Source organism: Pieris napi, chromosome 8 (genome assembly GCF_905475465.1).
Source record: "Pieris napi chromosome 8, ilPieNapi1.2, whole genome shotgun sequence".
Classification (NCBI taxonomy): domain Eukaryota; kingdom Metazoa; phylum Arthropoda; class Insecta; order Lepidoptera; family Pieridae; genus Pieris; species Pieris napi.
In genome coordinates this window covers 8,206,228-8,223,980 of record NC_062241.1, presented here as the reverse complement: position 1 = coordinate 8,223,980, position 17,753 = coordinate 8,206,228, and the positions used below count along the sequence as shown (strand labels likewise).

The 17,753-nt window shown below is 32.7% G+C and overlaps 2 protein-coding genes across 3 annotated transcripts; both read left to right on the top strand.

Annotated features, from left to right (window-relative positions):
- The first annotated feature begins 386 nt into the window (after window positions 1-386).
- Window positions 387-15,328, top strand: LOC125051631 (gamma-tubulin complex component 6). 2 transcript variants are annotated; one of them, XR_007117311.1, is made up of 18 exons: window positions 387-1,275; window positions 1,446-1,644; window positions 1,739-1,917; window positions 2,307-2,436; window positions 2,964-3,107; window positions 3,322-3,524; window positions 3,925-4,114; window positions 4,456-4,585; window positions 5,954-6,176; window positions 7,155-7,258; window positions 7,687-7,811; window positions 8,914-9,106; window positions 9,437-10,820; window positions 11,430-12,114; window positions 12,557-12,780; window positions 13,534-13,868; window positions 14,346-14,652; window positions 14,696-15,328. XR_007117311.1 is itself a non-coding variant. In XM_047652099.1 (17 exons), exons 1-17 carry the CDS (start codon window positions 868-870, stop codon window positions 14,566-14,568), a joined length of 5,079 nt encoding a protein of 1,692 aa, XP_047508055.1. In that variant the 5' UTR covers window positions 387-867; the 3' UTR covers window positions 14,569-15,328. The 2 variants fall into 2 exon arrangements, 1 of the variants encoding a protein (XP_047508055.1); XM_047652099.1 differs by having other exon boundaries at window positions 14,346-15,328.
- A 431-nt stretch (window positions 15,329-15,759) lies between these two features.
- LOC125051666 lies at window positions 15,760-17,510 on the top strand. The gene is made up of 2 exons (XM_047652152.1): window positions 15,760-16,437; window positions 16,530-17,510. Exons 1-2 carry the CDS (start codon window positions 16,124-16,126, stop codon window positions 16,588-16,590), a joined length of 375 nt encoding a protein of 124 aa, XP_047508108.1. The 5' UTR covers window positions 15,760-16,123; the 3' UTR covers window positions 16,591-17,510.
- Window positions 17,511-17,753: the final 243 nt, after the last annotated feature.

Genomic DNA, 17,753 nt, shown 5'->3' with positions numbered 1-17,753 from the left:
GTTTTAATTTAATTTAAAATTTGTTCTCGGCCTTTGGGAGGGTTGTGCGGTACTGGGCGTCCAGTCACCAGTGGGCGAGTGCCTAAACCGTACATGGAAGACATGGTCGAATTTCTAAGGCAAAAAGCACGAATTATAAAAATCTTATACTTGACGCTGGCTAATGTACAAACCGTGCCACTGCCAGAGCTATAAAAAAAAAAGAAGTAAAATACTCTATAAAAAGAAGTCGTATTTTTAATTAGACGAAGCCAACTGACAGTAGCTAATGTCACTTTGTAACATAATGTTGCCACATTTAAAGTAATAGTGATGCGTTCCGTTCTTGTTCAATCAGATGAATGAACAATGAGTGTGTATAGTCAATCATTTCAAACAATAAAAGAATATTATTTCTATTTCAAAATTGTATAAAAGTGCTCTGATATAAGTTAGATACTAGTACTATGTAACTACAATCAGTTTTTTGACGTCTTATTACAAAGCGCGGCGCGTCGACTAGTGCCATCACCGATAATTAATTCAGGGGTTTTTACTATGTCACATCACTATTTTTATTTCATTAAAAACTGACAACACCGTAAACGTCAGTTGACTTCGCCTAATTAAAAATACGACTATAGAGTTATTTTTGTTAATATATCAATATGTTTGTTTAATATAATATAACTAAAAGAAGGAAAATACTGAGTTTTACGAATCTTTTATCGACCACCGTATATTTATTATTTTGTGATCTTCAGTAACGAGACAGCCGGCATAAGGTTCATATAAAAAGTGATAAAAAATTTATCATTCGCGGTAGACTCTTCATTTGCGTCGGGCAAAATACAATAAAATAAAAGTATAATTGTTAATTAATCGACAATGAAAGAACCATATACTTCTGGTGAAAATGGAAGTGTCTATAAATTACTCAGCAAACTTTGTGAAAAAACAGCACAATATTATTGTCAACAAAGCAGAGTTTCTGTCAAACAACTTGCTTCGAAAATGAGATCTCAATCATATGAAATTTTATTAAATAAATCGAAAATAGGTGTGCCAATATCTAACAGTGACCCAATTGTTGATTTGCTGTCCTGCCAATTCACATTGCAGCAAAAAGTTACAAATGTAGCTGAGTATAAACATGCAGTTGATCTTAAGAAATCTATAAGTACTATAAAAAAGTTAGGCTTAGAACTTGATAGTGATTATGTATACAGTGTAGTAAGAGTGCTTATAGGTATCCACAGCATAGAAACACATAAGTTATCTTCAGAACTACATCAGGTTTGTATTTTAACTTGTAAAGTAGTAAAAAAGTAAGTAATCTGATTAATTTAAACATAATGACAAATCAAATGGAAATTAATATACATTTGTTTTCAGCGTAATAAATTACAATTATTCTTATAGAAATTATTGGATTTAGATTTTTTAATAATAAATATTATTTTCAGAGACCATTTTCTTTTGGATTGTTAGAAGAAATGCTTCCAAAGCCAAACAAGGAATTTTTTGGTTCTCCACAACCATATTCATTATATCCTTCTTATATATTTCATTTACCATTTAAATTAAAAAGCAAAGACACAGACTTAAATGGTAGAAAGGACAGTTTTATAAAATACACAGTGACAAACATTGACTCTAGTTCTTGTAAGTTTACTTTGACATATTTTTTTTTTTATTATAAATATACACCAATTGTGATAGTAGTGTATTGTACCTAATAAGAATACTTTGTTTCCAGTGGTGCAAAATTGTAATACAATTAAGGATACAGAAGTAAAATCATTTCTCACTCCAATAACATTATCTTCAGCAACTTCAACACAAGTATCACCATATTCTGAATGTGACATATATAATTTACCACGGCTTACTACTCCAAGAGATCTTATAATACCTAAAGCAACTGTGGTACCTAAGGTACAATGAATTTTACATGTTACAGTACAGTAATCTAATTACATTTCAGAGTTTCAATGAAGTAATAAATGTTACTTATGGTATAGTTACAACTTCTGCAAATGAGAATGAGCATCACTGTGGGTCAAGTTTAGAATAATGTACTAAATATATTTCATACAACTTGGTAAAATTTTTTGATACAATCAAAAAGATTTTAGAAGTTTACATATTATAATAAAAAATTTTAACCAATAAACACATTAATAACCAATTGTTATTTCAAGTCCAATCACAGATACGCTATATGACACGCCTTTGTGGTTCACCAATCACAATAAAACAAAATGCGTCTTCATCTTGTCTTTCATATAAAATGAATTTAGGACTAATCTCTGATTAATTCTTAGATATCCTTCCCAAAAACAGAGGAAGTGTCGGAGGCTAACAGCAATTGTACAGAGTTAAATGAATTGAACATTTGGGAGTTAGCATCGCAAGTTGACAAGGACATACCAGTAGATATTTGGAATATTGTTTGTAAGTCATCATTATATGCAACATGTAATATGGTTTACTGGTAGTTTTAATAAATTTAAGCAGATTTCCATATTTTATTAAAACTTATTAAATAGAGCAATATGAGATTTTGTTGAATATTGCTCTATGTAAAACATGGTTTTCAGGTCTAGGATGTGGCCTTTTGTCCTTTAATACTGACAGGTTCCATCTAGGCTTGCACTAGTACTATTATTTTTGCATTTTGCAGTTCCGTCTGTAGAAAAATAAAGCAGAGCCAATTAATTTTTTTGTCACTATAAAGCACACTAAATATTTACAGCAAAAAAATTACAATCGAATAGCGGTTAATGCTTTATGAATCTTAGTGAATTTATGTAACTGCATTACTTAGCAATTTTTAATGACACGTATTAAGGTGTGTCTACATGTAAATTTTTGGGTCTTAGCGTCACCGTAGCAATTGCTAGTTGCGCAATAATCCATTGGTCGGGGTTCGAATCCCTGTAAAACATTCTAATTCATATTAATTTAACTGTATGTTACAGCAAAACTCCCTTCTATAAACGAAAGACAATTAATAGCAACTTCGTCGAGAGAAATGAGATTGTGGCGACAAACATTTGGTTCTATGACTGATTACAATGTTATATCAGAGAGGCAATTTATAAGGCATATCACGTATTTATTAAGTGAGTATTTTATCTATAATCTAACATGTATCTATGAAAATAGTCTAAGAGTCTTCAAAATCATGAATCTATGAAAATAGTCTAAGAGTCTTCAAAATCATGAAAACCGATTATTCTGACTAAAAAGATATATTTTATTGAGATGATTCCAGAATAATATTTTCGTCATTAGTATAAATATTTAAATTTAATTTAGTTATTTAAAACTTTTCAGTTGGCATTGAGACAAGAACTTTTCCACTAAACAAACAAACTAATTCGTTCCGTTTAAAGATCAATTTGGTACTTGAATGTATATCTCGTGAGCTTTTAGAAGGGTATGTGGCGCCCCTGTTGATAATTGGTACATTTTATAGACGATTGTATGAGTTTGCGTTTAATTATTCAGTTGATCACGATAAAGGACTCGTTTATGAGGTAAGTTTTCCAGTTGAAGATCAATCTAATTTATTATCTATGCATTTTGACAGTTTTGACGGTGCTCAAACACTTTTTTTCTCTATGCATTTTGACAGTTTTGACGGTGCTCAAACACTTTTTTTCTCTATGCATTTTGACAGTTTTGACAGTGCCCAAACACTTTTTTCTCTATTTCATTTGACATTTTTGACAGCGCGTATACATCCTGTTTCAATGTCGTTTAAAGTGTTTAAAATATTTATAATTTTTTCAATATTTTCTATTTTTCAAATTGTATTTGCTAATTACTATGTAATAGGAAATATTTAATGGTGCTACTTTATAGTATGTATTTTATAAAAAAATATTTTGTGTATATTTCTAAAGTAGTAAAATAATAATTGCTTTTGACAAATAGGCTGCACGAGAAACAGTGAGGCTATATTTATTAAAATTCCGTCTCCAAGTAACCAATATATTTGAGGAGTTTAGCAACACTATAGATGACGTGAACTGTATGCCGACGTTATTGCACATACTACACCACATTGAACCACTGAAATATGAAATACAGACTGTGGCATCTATATACAAACTAGATAGTTTGGGTAAGAAACAAATTTAACTTATTTGTGTGTTATTTTACCTACTATGGGCAAGTAATACTATTTATTATAAAAGGCAAGCTACAGTATTATGATCATTCACAATCCCAGTGTTGGTCAAACGTCTAACACCAAGGTCCTCAGTATAATAATAATTGTTAGATAGAAGATATATGTGGTGCAATTACTGTCAGCTGTCTCAGTATTAACGGTTTTAAACTGATTACAGATTAAACGTTGTCGTAGTTAATTTATAAGCTCTGTGTCATATAATGACAATGGCAGCTGACAGTATTTCCATTGATCGGAAATATAGATTATATATTAAATACCGTGGGTTTTAGATGCAATCATAATGCCATATGGGGCCGAACTGATGTCGTATCTATTTAACGAGATATCGTTGGTAACACACAAGAGAACTGCCGAAACCCTTTACAACTCGTTATTTATTGTGTGTCGGGTTTATTTCAAGTAAGTATACAATTATGTACTTATACGCACAATTATAACTCGCCGTAAAACCACTTTTAATTTGTGCACCACACTTTGTAAAATATAAACATTCACTTACAAATAAAATTTATGTATAGTCCTTTTCATGAAAGAAGATCCCCAGACGCGGCGCTGCAATCGCATGACGTAATGTTGTCATTTATGAGTAAAAAATTTACCTATTTTATTTACATTTAGCAGATGTAATTTATCAAATAATATTTTCTGCATACTTCGATGAAACAATATTTCTGTTATGTAAAAAGTATATTTTTATTTACTAATATTAGCGGTGTTCTACCTACTTACAGGGAAAAGATGAGAAAATAGGGTAAAGAAAAGCAATACAATTTTTTATTCAGAGTTTTATTGCATAATTATTGGGTTACAATTTTTTTCGAAGTACACGTCGCTGTTATACCTTCGTTTTTAATTCTTGTTACAGTTTTCTCTGACACACCTGCAATTAAATTATGAACAATTAAAAATAATAATAACTTTAAGTTTGTAATGCTTATGTTATATGTAATATATGTTTTAATTTCAGTTACCTAGTTTCATCACGTTATGTATTTGTTCAATTTTGTCGCAAAAACGAATTTATATCATAAAAGTCCCATCAATACAGCAAAAAATTATTAAATGGCAACTCTAAAAAGTACCTGTTATGGCGGCAACTCTCTTCCGAACATTGTTTAGTGGTATTAAAACACCTTGATTCTTATGTTCCGCTTCACAGAACTCTTTTACCTTTAATATCATTTCTCGAGCCGAACTTTTTACAACTTTTGGCATTGTAATCAATCTTTAAAATGCACTAAGCTAGTTAAAAATTCACAAAAGTCTACCACAACAAACGAACTTGATAACATCGACGAATGACAACATTGCCGACCTGTCAAATTTAGTTCCAAAAATCACCGCGGGACTTCTTTCATGAAAAGCACTATACATTAGGATGTTCAGACTCGTATTCAAATTGAAAAATGTGCCCGGCAAAAAGGTTTGTTATCTCTGACCTGTCAAAAAATTATAGCTGTCAGAATTCTACGGAATTAAAAATCAGACTACAAAATGTTTTGTATACTTTAATGTGGGTAGTCAAAAATTTTAATGTATATTTTTTGGGTGGTCAAAGATGACTTATTTTAACTCAATTAACTTTGAAATCTGACTAAATATCATCGTAAAGTCCATATTGTTATAGATTTTGATAAAAAACCTAGTCTTAAACATGTTAAATAATTAAACTACCTTACCTTATTAAAAAAAACAGTGGCGCTACAACCGTTTAGGTCAAAGCCTCAGGTTTCTTGATCTGTTTAGTGATTTTTGTAAAAATTACAGATTTATCGAGAAATTCATCTTCGAGGGCGAGTTGGATGATTACTTTAACGAATTTTTTATACGAAAAGACAATCAGTACGTTAACTCTAGAAGCAAAAGATATTGGGATAAAGGGTTTCATATAACTTTAGGAGTGGCCGTACCTGACTTCTTGAGACCTTTAGCTTCTTGTATACTCTTATGCGGGAAGTCATTAAGGCTGTTAAAGCTTTGCAATCCAACAGTAAGTATATACATTCTATAACTACTATTTCAATTTAATAAAATTATATGCTTACCTTAAATGTCATTGCTTGTGGCGGCGTCCATGCGTCGGGTTGTATCTCTCCCTAAAATATGGCGAGGGGGCCGATGGCTGGCCATGCGTCATACTCGTGAACGGGTGCTACTTGGGGTGACTGGTCGTACTTGAATTCGTGTATGCGGTGATGTTAATTATTTCGACTATGTGTTTGCGTGTTGTTCCCACTAGAATGTAAGTGCGTGCTCCTATTTCACCATGCCTCCTGCTGATAGAGGACAACTCTTTGTTTTTAATTTATGTTATTATTATTAATTACTTAAGATGTCTTGTGGATCATGGTTTAATGGTTGCAGCTCCTTACAAACGTTGTGTAAAAAAAAAAACATGGCGATTAAAAAGAGTGGCGGAGAGTTTATTGCCAGGATCTGGCACTAAATGTAAAATTAGAAGCATTTATATGTATTTCTTTACAGACAAGTCATAAGTGTACAAAGTGTTACCAATATGATTAAATGATTATGATTTTTTTTTGAATTCTATAATTACGATAATGGTAAACTAGTACATGTTGACGGAACTGGTTTAATATGGTTAATAATATGAATTTATGGAGCAAAAATGGTGAAAAAATATATAGTGGCCGATACAAGTTTTGGTTGGCCTGTCAGTCTTCTGTGCCTGACATGTAGATTTTTGGGTGGAATACATGTCGGTTTTCTTATGATGTTTTCCTTTACCGTACACTCACTACTGTTATTCTGCATAAAAAGTCTTTTGCCTAGCCGTGATTCGAACTCGCGACCTCAGCTGCGCACGCTGATTTTTTTTTGCGTTTTAAAACACTTTAACTCAAATTAAAAACGTTATTAGAAGTCTCAAGAATTAAATAATTAGACATTTATAAAAGTCTCGTCAGAAAAAATGATATCTCGATTTATAAATATTTGATGTTTCCAGGACCCGCTTATCTTGATATCAACAGACCATCCGTCCGTTCGCTGTTGCTCCAACTTCGAAGAACTGGAACGAGAACAGCAATTATTAGACGTTTATCGGACTAGGTATTTCATTTTTGAAGTTATATTTCTTTAGGCGCGTTATGAAAAATTTATGAGAGTGAAATTTTACGATGCGCGCGCACCGTGACACAAAATTAACAGAATGAAGTTGCCCACGGAAGATGCTACGGCATTGGACATAATTTAAAAACAACATTCGAATAATAATAGAATTTATGTTACGCTTAATGTAAGAGAATAATAATATTTAATTTTTCAAATGTAAACTGAACTATATTGACTATAATGACTCCTTTTCCAGTCTTTTTTATTATTTAATTATTTGCATGCAATCAAAAACTATTTTTAATAATGCCAAAGAAGTATAACTTCTTACACGCGTACATAAGTACACGCACCCTTTTTTATACATATTAAAGCCAAACAAATCTCAAACCCCCTTAAGGGTCTAAAGTGGGGTGCTTTTGTAGGTGTTTATTCGTGAGTGGTGAGCCGGTGACGTTTGATCAAATATTGCTGAAACGAGAGGCTGAGAGAAAGGCTTTCACAGAAATGGCGTCGTTGAAGCAGGCGGAGACCATGGAGAAAATTGTAGGTTAGTTGCAGTCTAATATGGTTTTATTTTTACTACACGCTTTATATTAGCTTCACCTGTATGTATGTATGTAACCGACTCCTTCGGACTCGATTTTGACCCACTTTTAACGGACAGATTTAATTCAAACTTTGCGCACCTGTCAAAGATCGATGACAATGCAATAATCCGAAAGAAAAATGAAAAAAAATTAACTAAAAAATAAATAATAGTTTACAAAAACTAAAAAACACGCTTTTAAAGCACATCAAACTAAAAAGTGAAAAATAATTCCTAATTTAGGCTGAAAATGGTAATGAACAAAAAATACTGGTATTATTGTGAAAAAGCGTGAGGCGCTCTGTGCCATATTTTTCGTCTATCGAGCAGTTTTTTAAACTATTATATATTCAATATATAAAGATTAAAAAGGCTAAGTAAAAAACGATGACGTGTTAAGCTCGATTGTGATAGGTCAATTTCGTTAAACCAATCACTGATAAGCGACACTTTCCGTTTTACCACAATATTTGACAGTAGTAAAAATAAAGCGGTATTGAGAGTAATATGTATAGTTGTCAGAGTCTGTTTCTGATATATACATAATGTTTAAAGAACTTTATTTCTCATTACAAAAAGGAATGTATTTCATTTACATGAGTAGCTTAATATGTATATACGAGATACACGTCACCATCGGCCATCCCAATTTTAGTCTACTAGGCTCATATTACGAATTTTAGACGGTAATTGATTGAATAATTACTTTACTATTTACTCGATACTATTAGCTACTATGGAGAGAGTTATTTTTTTTTTAAATTAAGATACAGGTCCTATAACTATATAGTTGTTTAATCGTCTTTTTTTGGTTTCTTGGTAGATTTTATTAGTCTGTGTTAAATTTTTTTATCTAAATAGTGCTTTTATTAATTTATTTCGCAGTGTTTGTATGTTAGAAATTTTGTTTATACATTATATTATATACGTAATTTAAAAATGATAACGAACACGGAAAACCTTGTAATTTATTTAATTGTTTACTTGCTTGGTACGTCATAGCCTGTATGGATATGTATTTAGTTTTTATTTCATGTAATTGTTTTTTATTTTTCAATTTCAGCCGAACGAAAACGTCTAGCCCAGCTAATTATAGCGGAGAAACAGCATTCATTAAGAGTACTAGAAGCTGCAATGGCTGAGGCTAAAGCGTCCAAAAACAGGGTAAAGCATCGCGAGAAACATATCTTGCAACTTGAAGAAATCGCCGATAAGGCCACCGAGGAAGTCGACTCTAAATTGAAAGATGATGAAAAGTGAGAACATTCTTCAACTGTTATTGAATACAAATTAGTTCATATATAATAATATAATTATCGAAAAATCTAAATAATTTTACATAGTGTGCCTGTGTAATGTTAAATTTGTCTTGGGCACGATATAAGATTAGATCTTAAAAGTGGAGTATCAAACGTTAACTTTTGTTTTTTTTTAAATTAAGAACAACTTTTTGCTCTCCTAAAAAAAGTAGCTTAGCGTTTGACTTCCATTCATAATTGGTGTAAAGGCACGCTAAGGGAATCGTTCTGACGGTTTTTCGTCGCTTTTAAATAATTTTTACTGATATTTAACTTTAAATGTTGTAGAAATAAAATGCTGGAATACTATTCAAAATTAAACATGGAAGTGGAAAAAAGTAAAATTCACACGGAATGGAAAATAAAACGGCTCCAACTCGACCAAACTCGCATGCAATTGCTTTCCACAGAAGAAAGAAATCTGAAACGTGAAAAACTAGAGTTAGAACACCAGAAAAACGAGGAAATAATGGCTATGTCCATACAAAGTGATTTCAAATCTGAAGATGGACTAGATGAAATGAAAATGGTAGAATCAACCAGTTCTTTGGGTGAAGTAAATTCTGAATCAGAACTCAATATTAATAGAACGAAATCCAAAACATCAAACGATGTATTTACTGCAATGTGTGCTAATAAACATAATTTTCGTGCATGTGATAATGAAATACAACTAGATGCTCAAGGAAACATCGTTAATACTGAAAATAAAGACGCTACGTCAAGTGATGTTATAGGTGGCAATTTAAACGAGGTCTTTGATAATCAAATGTTTTTGGAAGGAAGGGAGGAAGCTCTTAAGAATAAAATGAAAGTTATGACGCATGAATTCGGAGATAACAATAATCCCATAATCGTACTCACTGCTGTTGATGAGGAGAATAATATCAGTACACCATTTAAAGAGGCGCGAAGAAACAAACTTAAAGTGCTGGGTGAATTTGATAAAACAGAACGAAACGACAAAATCTATGAACCTACAACCGATGCGCAAAAGGAAGCTGTTATTAATAAGAAAAAGGTTCTAAGTGCGGAATTTGGTAAATCAGAACCTTTCAATCACCCCGGACCGAGAGATGAAGCACCTATAACCGAAGCGCATAGAGAAGCCATTATTAATAAGCAAAGAGTGCTAGGTGCGGAGTTTGATAAAACTGATTCCATCGAAAAAGAAATTTCAGCCGAACCAAGAAACGATGCACAAAGGGAAGCTGTTTTAAATAAGCAAAAAGTGTTAGGTACAGAATTCGAAAATACCGACTCTGTAACGAAGGCAGATATATCCGAACCGAGAAATGACGCACAAAGAGAAGCCGTTATTAATAAGCAGAGAGTACTAGGAGCGGAATTTGGTACATTCGATTCCGTAGTTACATCCGATTCGAGAGTTTTTGGAGAGTCAAGGACAGAAGCGCAAAGGGAGGCGTTAATAAATAAGCAAAAAGTAATGGGGGTCGAATATAATTTGCCATTAGAGAGATTGGCGGAACGGGAACCGGCAAACATCGCTCAAACAGAAGCTTTGCGTAACAAAAGTAATATTATGGGATCAGAACATTATGGATCTAGATCACGTGTCGACGTCAAAAAATCTGGGTTAAAATTGAATTTGAAACCGTTTGGAGACTGCAGTAATACTGGGGCTGTTACGCCAGGGGAATTGTTTCCAGGGGTAATTATTGATTTTCTGCCTAGAGTAATCTTATTCCCTTCTTTAGAATTCCATGTATTAGAAATATTCTATCCAAATTTGTAAATTAAACCAACCTTTGCATATAAAATACGTTATGTTTTCGATGATACTTTTGGTAACAACTTATAAAAAAAAGAAAAAGGGTGCGTGTACTTATGTACGCGCGTAAGAAGTTATACTTCTTTGGCATTATTAAAAATAGTTTTTGATTGCATGCAAATAATTAATTACAATTAAATAATCAAAGACTGGAAAAGGAGTCATTATAGTCAATAAAGTTCAGTTTACATTTGAAAAATTAAATAAATAAATATTTATTATTACTCTCTTATATTAAGTGTAACGTAAATTCTATTATTATTCGAATGTTGTTTTTAAATTATGTCCCATGCCGTAGCATCTTCTGTGGGCAACTTCATTCTGTTAATTTTGTGTCACGGTGATCGCGCATCGTAAAATTTCACTCATCAATTTTTCATAATGCGCCTAAAGAAGTATAACTACAATAAAATTACGTTTTTAAATATTTTTATTCACAAATTTTATATACTTTTTGTCTATACATTTACGAAACCTTTTAAATTACAGCTAGATTTGGAAACTCCGACCACGGCTGAAATGCCAACGGATGGCCCGATGACAAGTGACATTTTCACCCCACGAAGCGAAGACAATCTAGAAAAACCAGAACAGGATTATTTAAGACCGGAATTCGATTTCTCGATCATTGTCGATGAAGCTCCGTCGATCAGTGACCAGGCATCACCGATGAAAGTCGATGAAAAATCCACACTTAATGTCTTAAACGGTTCATACAGTTTGGAAAATTTTGATCCGTTTGGCGTTAAAATTTCAAAAAAATTGGAATATCATACAGAAATTTCGTATTCGGATCCGGCGAAAATTTTCGCGGAAATGAAGAAAACTCCTTATAAAAATATATATAAAACATCTATTGATGAAGACGAGTGGGTAGTTTGCGATAATATTGCAACACTGACAGCTTGCCTTCAAAGATCTGTAATGTTGCCGCTTACGTATCAATTGGAAGTGGTTAATAATTCGATTTTAACCCATTTTCTGGTAAATTTGGATATGTACGAACACCTGAAAAGTCTAAAGGATTATTTCTTTTTGATGGATGGTGAATTCTCTAGGAGTATATGCGACAATTTATTCGCGAAACTAACTAAGACATTGAATCCTCAAGAATTGTTGAATTTTTCAACATTACATAATATTTTGGATAAGGCGCTGGGATCATCAATTTCGCGTAAGTTTTATAATTTTTTTATTTTCAATACATTACACACAATTTTTGTAATAAAATAATAATAATACAAGCGAACATAATTGTGACTGTAAGAAATCAACGTATATTTGTACCATAACATTATATTTTATCTATGTTCTTTTTTTTTAATTATCTTCTGTGCTTTTCAAACAGAAATAGTGTTCTTGACAGGAGAATATTTTCTACCATTTAGACAAAAGGATACGTATTACGGTACTATGGAAAGATATATTAAAGTTAAACCAATGTATTATATTGTTTGATCTTGATTAAGGACGGGATTGGGTCTTTGATTCGATGTCCGTTGTTATAATGATATGTTGTATAAAAAGATCAATTAAACAGACACAAAAAATGCGTTTATGGCAAGAAGTTTTTGAGAAAATCGCCATAAGAGATATTAATTAAGAATATTTTTTAGACGTGCACAAATTTTCCGAAAACCTGTCGTTTTCCATTCCGGATGTTCCGCTAAGTTTCCAACATAGTTCCCCCGATGTGTTACAATGTCTGTCTCTATCTTACACCGTAACTTGGCCTCTCAATATAATAATATCGCAAGAAGCATTATTGAGATATGCAAAGGTTTTTCAATTTTTGATCAAGATGAGGAGGATATTTTGGGTTTTAAGTCAAGATTTCGAGGTAAGTTTTTTGATAAGATGAGGTTTTGTTGTAGTCATAATAATAGTATTTTCATGATTCCAACTATGTCAGCCGCAAATATTGAGAGAATTATATATGTCACCGTAAAATTGTAAACACCGTTAGATTGTAATCTATCTCGCGAGATTGTAAACTGTCGAATGATTGTGAACCTCAACGAACTGCTTACAATTTAAGGTATTATTCTATAATCTAAAATTATTTCCCAACCCGCTATTTTCGCAAATTAAGATTGATAAATGTCAAAATTCGATCTGTCGAATAAATATTTTACAAAAAATATCCATCGATCGGTTATTGAAAAGTATTTTATGAGTAATGGATTGAAATATCAATCTCTAGTAGTAAAATTGGATTGGGATTGAGTATAGAAAGCGGCCGTTTGAAAATAATCCTCAGTTAGTGAAGAGAGAGAGGAGTGCAAGATATGCTATTTGAATAGATCCATTGTTATTTTGACTGTCAAAAGAGCAGTCTTCGTAGTAAATAGTTTAGTTTAGTCTTTTTCTAAACAACTAAATGTAATACATGTATTTTTGCACTTCTTGCCTTTCTTATGTAATTTAATACTTTTTTTTCTCACAGTGGTTGCCTGGAAGAGATCGCTCGAAAGCGATAAGGCCGCCAGTTGCTCTCCTTTTTATTTAATTATGTCAATTGTACTATATTAATGTATATGCAACGAAGTGTTAATAAATAAATAAAATAAATAAATAATTCTTTATATTTCAGCTATTAAAACTATCCGTAAAACTAAGTTCGCATTCGCGTAAATTACTACGATCGCCACAGTACATATCAGTGCAACTCTACCGACACATAATGGCGTCTTTGATCCGGGCTTTAGACAACTATATAGTGACCACGTGTATCCTAACTTCGTGGACGGAGTTCGAAAAGGACCTCAAGAAGGCCAAAACTTTGGATGATCTTTACGAATGCCACGTTGTCTATATAAAGAATGTACTTTTTAGATGCCTTTTGAATAATAGATCGACGCCTGTTATGAAGCTGTTGAATGATATTTTTACGGTTATTTTGAAGTTTAGTAGGGTTTTAAAGGCTGGGTGAGTATCTGGTAGAATTATATTTGTATATAAAAAAAAATTAAATACCAAAATCCATGATTTTCGAGTTATCAGTTTATGGGATAGCGTAATTATCTGAGTAACATGGTCATGTCTTTGTGTGAAATTAAAGAATTCTGGTCGAATATGTATGGAATACATTTTAGAAGTTTAGTTCAAAAATTAAATTGGTGACTAGCTTCTGCTCGACACACGATCATTACTATATGTTCTTTTACCGTACGAGCAAGATTTACAAATAAAAATTTACTAAATTGTTTTTAAAATAAAAAAGCGTTCCTTCAAGAAAAGAGCGTACCAATCCTTAAAAGGCTTACAACGCATTCGCGAGCCCTCCGGAATTGAGTGTATATATGCGGCCGTAGACATTAGGTCAGCCTCTTGCACGTTTGCCCCCTGTTCTTTATTAAAAAAAAAAAAAAAAACCTTGATTTCTATTTTAATATTTTTTTATAGAGAATGGCAACAAAAAGATGAAAACGGCCACTTCACTCATACAAATTTCGCGCAGCTAGAGGAATTGTATCATTTATATGAAAAACTAACGAAATACTTGCACAAAGTTATCACCAAATTGATGGAGTGTGGATATCAACGCCATCTAGTGGAATTATTGACCATGGTCAATTTAAATGGATATTATGATCCGGAGAGACATGATAATACAAGTAGTGGTTAATTATTTAAGTTTCTGTTATGTTTGCATTTTGTAATTATAATACTTAAGAGATCTGGATAGAATTTTGCTGATACATTTAATCATAATAATGCTTTTACGGCAATAGACGATAGATGCTTGTTAGAACAATAACTAAGTTTTTGTTAGTTACTACATTAATACTCATACTCTAATAATGTTGATAGTTAACAAAATTGTGATATTTAACCCACCTTAATCATGATTTAGCTTTACAAGGTATGGACATTTTATTTTAATGTATTGTAATAAGTATTTAATTATCTAGTAACTGCTTTATTGCGAATAGCGCCATCTATGTTAATTGTAATAATTATTGTTTGATTACTGAAACAATTTGTAATTGTAGAAATAATTTTTGCTTTAACAACATATTTTCAGCATCCCTAGAACGAAAAATACGTACCGTCTCATAGTTAGGGTAAAAAAGTCGAATATATTAAAATATCGCTGAAATATCATTTTAATAGTAAAATATATAATGTCTCATTTTATACATGAAAATATCGAAAATTGCTAAGGATATAAAATCTCAAACGATTTCTGTAGTTATCTTTAGGAAAATATGTAGTATTGGTACAACAAATAAATTATATTGTTATTTTTATAATAAGAGTCACCATACAAAAACATCAATAAGTGCCTTTCCGTTTAATTTTTTATGTATGATTGTGATAATTATGTTGTTTACTTGTTAAAGCGAAATTATTGCATTTAATTATTAATAAAACATATCTATGTGTTTTCTAGTTTTATTTTTCATTTATATTTTGGCATTATAATAAAAATGATTAATGCTTTACTTGCTAGTCGTGACTTAAATATATTTTCAGCCATTGAAAAAATAAATTATTTCTTCTTTCTTTTCAAAGAAGCGTAATGTATTCTTATACTAGCATAATTGTGTATGGTTGCCACCTTATATTACGTAGATGCCACTGTAAGAAACGGGTAACGCCATCTATTGTCGGATAGTTAACTAGGTTTAATTGATAATAGCGCTACCTTACGGGGAGTAGGAAATAAGAAAAACATTACAATGGATATTGATTTGAAATTTAAAGTTTTATTCTATGCAAATATTCATTATTGTATATTTTAGGCGAAGTCTCACTGGGCACTCATTCATTACAAGTATTTACGCAGTGTTCTAATTGTGTTTATCCACGTCGTTTACTCTGACGTCCGTTGCGAGTGTGGCGCCAACATTTTCTTTATATTCAGGACGTGTTTTCACGAATTCTTCATTCCGTCACAAAACGTCCTAAGGTGAACATCAGGGCAACCGGTTCAAAACCTAGTGACATTGAAGTGAAAGTCAAGCCTTTTGCATCAATCATCTGTGTATGTGCTTATTGAAATTTAAATAAAGCATTTAATTCTTTTTTTTACCTTAACAAAATTATTTAGACGAAAGTGAAAGACATAAAACATCTATCGATCGGCGAGTGAATTTCCGCGAAACATAAACAGTTTTGCGCGACGTTATAAATAATACCAAAAACGTTACTCAAGAGCCACCGTTGTCGTCGCCGAGATGGCGTTCATGATGCCAGTAGTGAAGAACGATTGGGATATTTACAACTCCCAGAGATCCCGGCGGGCTTCCGAGTCCGCGGACAAGGCTACAATTGGGGGTCGGATGCGCAAAGTGTCAGAATCGCGTTCGGAAGGACCTACATTTTCCCCACGGACATCCTCTCATGTTTTGAGTCCTCACCGGAGCGCGCCAGCCATGCGATCGGTATCGTATGGTCGCATGCCGCCTTCGCGAGTGTCGCTGCGAGCGCAAGAAAGCGCCAAGGGTACGGTTAGCCCTCCCAGCGCCCGGGAGGACAAGTTTCACAGCAGGTTGGTTGAGAAGTTAAAACGAGCGTTCAGTCGTTCGGACTCCCGGAGGGAGGAAAGGAGCTCGTGAGTTAACGGGGCGTGCTTGTGTGCAGGGCGCGAGCGGCCTCCCCGGAGCGGCCCTGGCACTGCACCGCCTGCATGCCCTACCTGTGACGTGCCGCGCCCGAGACGAAACACCATCTGTGATATCCCGTTAGAGCGCAGTTGAGTACGAGACAAAATCCTTCTAGCGTTTGCGTGACAAATATTTGTATAAACACGACACAAGCATGAGATTTAGAAATTGTATTAGCACGTCACGCGCAGAGGCTTTTGTCTAAGGGTAAATGACAAATAAAACCTTGTATTTTTCCACCAAAGTTCGGTTCGCTTTTCCTAAATTGCATGTTTTGTAAATGTTAAGGTTGTACGAGGTTGTATGGTGATTGATTTAAGACTGTGTTTAGTATAAGGACACCCTAAGGCTACGTTTATATGAGCTTCAGTAGCTTTGGGATAGCAGTTCGCGATTGGATGGCAGTTCGCGTATTCTGTGATTTTGTTTTGTGTAAGATATTTATTTTGTGAAGACAGTAGTAGAATGAATTTCCTTCTTGAGGATAGACAAAATTTCCGTCTTAACATTTATATATTTGGAATATACCAATGTATTGATATTTCGACTGGTCAGTTAGTGAAATAGTAGTGATATATACCTACCTAAATTAAGCATAGTTTGTATTTATATGACTGGGGAGTTTCCCGAATGTACCTAAGTATTATGTTACATATTTTTGCATGATTTTATGTGATGTTACTATAACTGAATAAACGGACCAGCTTTAAGAGGAATGAAAGTCAGTGAAACTGAATATGAATGTGGATTGATGGACATGATTAAATGTTAATAAAATAAGAATTGTTATTTGTCTGATTTCGGAACAATCAAAGTTCCTTTATGTAAAGAACTGCCATATACCTTGATGTAATTATTTCTGAAGCTATTTTATGTAATCCGCAAAATTAGTATTATCAAGATGCATGGAATTTGTCTGATCTGATGTTTTAATCAAAATATATTGCTTATCCAATTATGACTGTGTTTTATTAACCCTCGTGTTGTGTACCGTGTCATTGAATGACTAATTAAGGTTTTTTATGTATTAATCATTTCAGTAAGTAAGAATGACAGCTATTAAAAGTATTGAATTAAAATATTTATACTTACGCAAAATTATCCCATTATTTGATCAACCCAACATAACATTTAGTAGCGTTTTCAAAAGCGTTTGTGTAAATCAATGATAGTTTAAAGTTAATTGTAAAGTGTATTCGGA